The 7,228-nt window shown below is 19.7% G+C and overlaps 1 protein-coding gene across 4 annotated transcripts in view; it reads left to right on the plus strand.

The window, feature by feature from the left end:
• The window catches only part of LOC102673412 (rho GTPase-activating protein 44-like), a 9,992-nt gene extending 4,574 nt beyond the window's left edge, over positions 1 to 5,418 (plus strand). Inside the window, exons 5-11 of one of the 4 annotated variants that reach the window (XM_006612349.2) lie at positions 1,413 to 1,710; positions 1,911 to 2,150; positions 3,576 to 4,369; positions 4,443 to 4,615; positions 4,690 to 4,750; positions 4,871 to 4,918; positions 5,003 to 5,418. In XM_006612349.2, the coding sequence (XP_006612412.1) occupies positions 1,413 to 1,710; positions 1,911 to 2,150; positions 3,576 to 4,369; positions 4,443 to 4,615; positions 4,690 to 4,749 (1,565 nt within the window). In that variant the 3' untranslated portion in view covers position 4,750; positions 4,871 to 4,918; positions 5,003 to 5,418. Of the gene's footprint in view, positions 1 to 1,412; positions 1,711 to 1,910; positions 2,151 to 3,575; positions 4,370 to 4,442; positions 4,616 to 4,689; positions 4,751 to 4,870 lie in introns of all 4 variants that reach the window. The other 3 variants (XM_006612346.2, XM_006612348.2, XM_006612345.2) reach the window with 3 other exon arrangements.
• The last annotated feature ends 1,810 nt before the right edge of the window (positions 5,419 to 7,228 follow it).

The raw sequence follows: 7,228 nt of genomic DNA on the forward strand, positions 1-7,228 counted from the left end.
TATAAATTATTTAAGTTTTAGATACTTATCTCTTAATGCTATTTGATTACTTACTTTTTATTGATTTTTTATTGATTTAATTTTTATGGTAAATATAGATTTGATATAAAAAAAAATTAACAGTTAGTTAAGAAGAAATTATTATAATATCTTTAAAATATATCTTTACGAATATACTATAATATCTTTACGAATAATTAGAAAATAAAAAATTGTTTTTAATTTATTTTAAATATTTTTAAATTTAATCAAAATGTTAAATTTCTAAAATTGTGATTATTTAGTTATATATAAGTTATATATTAGTTATAATAGTTATATATATATGTAAAAATATATAATAAAAAAATTTGAAGCTTTTTGTCATAAATATTTTATATTTTTATTTATTTTATATTTCAAAATATATTAAAATCTTGTTCAAAATAGTTTTCTTTAAATATACTTTTAAATATACTTTTAAAAGCGTTTTTTCCAATTTGTAAATACATCATTATAAGCTAATTTCTGAATTGTTTTCAGCAAACTTTTTTTGATTTGATAATTATTTGCGTACCTGTTGCATAATAAATATATAACCATTTATGACATTGTTAATTGTGTTAAATGTTCTTAAGAATTTTTAGTATGACATTTGCTATAATGTTTATAGCCATCTTTAATAAATTTATCAATGATTTCTTTCTATTGTTATGTTTAAACAAGTATTGAAAAAAAATTTTTTGAAACAAAAAAGAGAAAATTTTGAAAGTAAAATATTGATTGAAGAATTGATTTCTAAAGATGAATTTGCAAGTTAAAAAAACATTTCCAGCAATGTATAAGAAAGAATATTTTAAAGATATTTCATTGTAAATTCTGTTATCTTTTGAAATAAACAATTTATGACAAAAGTTCCAGAATTTATTATTATATTCTATATTTAACAAATTATAGAAACAGTATAGCAATATTATAGTAACTTTTTAAAAATACATAATTATAATATTAGTTATTGTAATATATAATTATAAAATATACATTATATATTACATTTATTATATACATTAATATATATAACAAATAATTGAAAATATACTAAAAACTAAACACAAAACAAGAATTAAATATTTTTATATAAAATTTTTTATTTATTTATACTTTTAAAATTTATTCCTTGCAATTTTAAAAATTATATATTTTAAAAATAATATTTCTATCTCAGATTTTTCAAGAGTTAATGATTTATTAAATAGAAAAATGGATGGAAATTTGTTCTAGATGGAAAATTGTTCTAAAATAAAAAGGAAATTATATGATTCATTTTTAAAATTCAATTTTAAAAAAATATATAGGTTTTGAATTATATATAAAAATAATGGATTTCATGTTCATTTGAATATTCATTATATAATTCCATTTTATAATTACAGATGATAATGAAATGAAACCAGTTTATGGTTATCCTCTGGAAGAACATCTCAGAGTCACTAATAGAAAAATTGCATTACCCATTCAATTATGTGTATCTGCATTATTAAGATTAGGTATAGAAGAAGAAGGTCTTTTTAGAATAGCTGGCGCTGCATCAAAATCACGACGAATTAAATTAAGTTTAGATGCATGTTGTCTTACATTACCAACTGCTCTAGAATATAAAGATCCACATGTTATTGCTGGTGCATTGAAATCTTATCTTCGAGAATTACCAGAACCTCTTCTAACATACAAGTAAATATAAATATATATTTATTAATTATATTTATTAATATAAAATTAATATTACAAAAATATTATTATAATAATAATATATTATAAATATTATTATAATAATAATTTATTATAAATATTATTATAATATATAGATATTATAAATATTATTATAATGAAAAAAAATAATATTATATTCATGTTTTTATTTTATATTAAAGATTATATCCTGAATGGATGGCAGCTGCAAAAATAACACAGAATGAAACAAGATTAAGAGCTCTTTGGGAAGTGTTACATAAATTACCATCAGCAAATTTAGAAAATTTACGGTTCCTAATCAAATTTTTAGCTATACTCACTAAAAATCAAGATATAAATAAAATGTCACCACAAAATATTGCAATTGTGATTGCACCTAATTTAATATGGAGTCCACAAGAGGATGTAAATACAATGGTGTAAGAATCTATTTTTTTGAATAATAAGTAAAAAATATATTATTTATTTATATAAATCTTATAATTAATTATTAATTAATAAAACAAATTATAATATACAGCCATATTGATACTAGTATTAATGGTCTAGAAAAAAGATTTTACATCAAAAAATAAGTTGAAAATATAAAATAAAATTTTTTTATATGTTTTATTTTTAAGAAAAATCGATTTTAAATATCTGCAGAACTCGATTATGTCCTAATTATATAAATGCATTTGATTATGTTTTGATCTAATATATCTCATTATAGGTTACTTTTTTAGTTCAAATTTGTGTTTATTGTATTGGATAATCAAGAATTTATAATAAATTTTATTACTTGATAGAAATTTTGTTAAATATATAAATATGCTCTAAATTTCTATCATGTTTTTTTTTCATTGGTTGTTCTTACTTTAAATATAAAATTAATTCTTTCTTTTAATTAATCAAAACTAATAATTTTAATTTTTAATTTTAATTAATAATAAAACTAGCAATAGAATAAACAATTGATTTAATATGAATTTGATCCAATAAATAAAAATCAAATGATGTGAGGAAATTGTAGTGAAAAAATTAAATTCCATCATAAGTAATCTAAGTTTTAAGAAAATCAGATCAATTATTTATAAAGAAATTCTAAAGAAAGCAATGATTAATATTTTCAATGATTTTTGTAATAATAAAATTTATTTATATAATAAATTAATATAATAAATTAATATTAATAATTTATAATAAATTAATTAATAATAATTGTGTTCTTAATTATCCAGTATAATAAACACAAATCTTAATTATTATTATAATAAGCACAAATCTGAACTGAAAGAATACAGCGATAGATAAATTAGATCAAAATAATTAAGTGTATTCGGCAAATATTTAAAATCAGTTTTCTCGAAAACAAAATATCATGAAAAAATTTTGTTATTATTTTTGATTTATTTTTTGATATATAATTATCTCTTTCAGATTATACTTTTAGCTACCGACTATCTTATATAAATTATTATATATATAGAATGTTAATATTCGTGAAATATTTTGGAAAAATTGATCTATATATTAAAACAAATTCAAAAATTAGTATACAAAATAGATTATAATTTATTTATTAAATTATAATCGATGTTTGCATTAGATTAAATGAGACAAAGTGAGATAGTTTTAGTTTAGTCTCTGTCATTATTGTTTTATTTTATTTTGATCTCAATTTATTCAACATAAATTTTAATTGTTTATAACTTAATAAATATAATATACTTAAAAAATAATATACTTAATAAATTATTTTTTATGCTAACTTTTGTTCTGTTTTGATCTCTAATCGATTTTTCAAAAAATAAACATAATGTATGAATGTATAATTTCTACCAATATAATATTTATTATTTCAGAATGAATATGAGCACAGCTAATAACTCTAGTCTTATAGTTGATCAATTGATTACATATGCAGATTGGTTTTTTCCTGGTGAAATAGATTTTGATCGTGATTTAGAAGTTGGTATTATAAATGGTTCAGAAAATCAAAATATGAATATTCGCCGTTGTATCTCTAATAGTAGTCTTAGCGATCATGGTGAAAGTCCTCCACAAGGTAGTCCTAAACCTGCAACTCGTAGGAAAAACAAACCAGCTCCAACTCCACCAAATAATACTACTCCAGATAAACATGATAAAAAATCTGATGATAAACCACCGCCTACACCTGATAAACCACCTAGACCTTTAACATCAGCAACTCTTAATCGTAAAATTCAAAAACATGAAATAATAAATATTGAATCAATTACTAAACATGACAATAGTACAGAAAAGCAAGATGGAAGTTCAGAAATAGAAGGTAAACAATATAATGAAACGAATGCACTAAATTCTTCATCTTTTAACTATTCAGAATGCATTAATGAAGTACAAGAAGATTTACATAATGCAAATATTGAAACTGAAAAAATTAATCAAGAAACTCAAAGATATGAAAAAAATATAAAATATGTTCCTATTGCTCTTGAAAGAAATACTATCGAAAATATATTGTGCAATAAATCTGTTATGGAACTTGAAAATTCAGAAAATTCTACACATAAATTAAAAATAATACCAATTGAAAGACCACTTCCTTCCACAATAGAAAGACGTAGACCAATAGCTGCACCAAGAAGTATAACTAATATAGTACATAATACAGGTAAATAAATATTTTTATAATTTTTAAGAAAATATATAATATGAAATTTTTAACATATATTTTAATTTAAAAGAAGAAATAGTTGAATTACGAAAGAAGTCGGATAATAATCCTATTTGTACAAGTACACTTGACAGAAGTAGTAAACCAGCGATACCAGAACGTCCAGCTGGATTAATTAGACCTTCAAGCCTCATTAAACAACAGCCACGTCACAGTAATGAAAACTTAGATTCTGAAACAGGGGTGAGTGTTAGGAGTTTTCAAGTATTATTCATTTTCAGTATTGTATGTAAGATAATTCTTTAAAATAAATGTAGTTACTGCCAGTGGACTCAACAAATATCACTGCCTGGATATTGCATTTTGAAATACAATAACGTAAGCTATAAATAAAGTGAAGAATCCAAACGTGTTAATAATTACTTTTATTTAAAATGTCAAATTGCATAATAATTTTTCATAATTATTAATATTTTTTTCCTTTTTAATAATCTATAGCCTTTAACTTTGGAAAGAGCTCATGTATATTCAGTGGACAAACAACAGGTCAGTATAATACAAGTGCGTGGAAATGGCAATGTGTTCTGCACCTCGGGCAACAACAATGGCAACGCGGCTTCGAACTTACAGAGAAGCCCCAGTGTAGGTAGTCGACCTTCATCTATGTCCTTGTATGGTGAACGACCGGAAAAGCCAGCTAAATTAAATGCTCCAGAACAAACAAAAGCTCATGTGCGAACAAGATCAGAAGGAAATATTATCGATGTGCAAACTCAGACTGAAACGGTAGTAGTTGTTAAAACTTCACCTCCACAACCTGTTCCGGCTTCTCCAAGATTTCATCAAAGGCCTCCACGGCCACAACCACCGCCTCCACCTCCACCCACCGCACGAATTAAATCAGAACATGAAAGTACTAATCTTTAGGATTAGCTGTAAAAAAGTGATTATTAGATTTATAAGAGAACTTTATAAGAATTAATATTTTTAAAAAAATGAATACTATATATTTCTTATAAAATAATATAAAACTATGAAAAATTTCTGATAAAATAATACAATATCTCATATTTAAGTATTATGATTTTGAGAATTAAAATTGATAAGATATTTAAATAAAATTTCATTTTAACTTTCTAAAATTATGCAGAACATAAAATATATTTTTTTCTATATTTTTAAATGTTGGTAAATAACAAAAGCAAAAAATAAAATTTAAAATTAAACATTTCTAAATCCTATTAATTAAAAATTAAGAAATTATGCCTAATTTCCATATTTAATTCTAATATTTTTGCAGTTTATTAATTTTTATAATATTTTTATAATGTTGAAAATGATATATTATAAAAAAATTGGTTTTAAATTAATGTATATATTTTTAAACATATAAATTTCAGTATGGTTATTATGTAATACAAAATGAAACACATTTGGAATTATAATATATTTATGTTATTTATTTGTATCTATGGAATATATTAAATTCTAATGCATTTAATAAGATGATTACTTATAAAAGAATATAGAGAAAGGATGAATTCTTTAAATTAGTTTTAAGTTATTAAAAATAATAATTTTGAATAAAATAATATCAATTAACTTCAATGTAAATAAATAAATAATTTTTGCGTGTATTTGTTTTACAAAATAACAATACTGTGATATAGAACTTATAATAGAAAACAATATAATACAAAACAATATAGAATTTATAATACTACCAAAAATTATAACATGTTCAATTTTATTATTTAGCATCATTTATTTAGATCAAATAATGTTTACTACAATTATCTAATTGTAAAAAACTTATTCTAATTAAAATTAAAATATTATTTTAATATATTAAATATAAAAATTGTTTTATATTTATTTATAAATGAAATATTTATATTGTGAATATTTTCAAAATTTATTTACAATATATTGAATTAATAAATTACATTTTTAAAATATTATTATATTTAATATTAAATTATATCATGAAAATACACATAGAATATTTTTTAATATAATAGTAAATGTATGCATTGATAAATATATTGTATATAATAATATATTATATCTTTATATATAATTTTTTTTTTTTAAATATAATAATAATAAATTTAATTTCATATTTTTTTTCTTATATGAAATCACCTGTATATTAAAATTGCAATTTAGCAAATTCTATTTAAACAAAATTGATTAAAAAAAAAAAATAGTAAATATTTATGTAATATATAATTTTAAAAAATTACTTCATATTTTGAAATAAAAGAAATAACTTGATATCAATAGGTATGTAGAAAATTTTTTATATTTTAATTTTTTTATTTATTTAAAAAATATTTAATTTATAAAAAAAATAATTTCATCACACTATTTAGAAGATTTATAAATTTTTTTTTGTTTTATATATAAAAAAATTAAATCTTATTAATTAAGGTTTATTTACATTTATGAAAATAATATATATTTTATAATTATATTTTGCAAAACTTTTAATTTATTTAATACAAATTTTGATTAAATACAAAAAAAAAACTTGTATTTTTTTCTCTTTATATAAAAAATAAAAATTATTACATACTTAAATAAATTCCCTAAAGATATTAATGAAATTATATTATATAATTTTTATAAGATATTTATAAAATATTTGTAAAATATTATAAACATTTGATGATATATGTTAAATAAAGAATTTTAATGTATAATANTAATGATATATTATAAATTTTTTTGATATAACAGATTATTTAAACTTATTAATTTTTATATTCTTTTTTTTTAATAATATATTTACATGACTGATATATATTAATTATACTAATGAATATACTTTAAATAAAAATAATACAACATTAT

This window comes from Apis dorsata, unplaced genomic scaffold, assembly GCF_000469605.1.
Source record: "Apis dorsata unplaced genomic scaffold, Apis dorsata 1.3 scaffold_109, whole genome shotgun sequence".
NCBI classification, from domain to species: domain Eukaryota; kingdom Metazoa; phylum Arthropoda; class Insecta; order Hymenoptera; family Apidae; genus Apis; species Apis dorsata.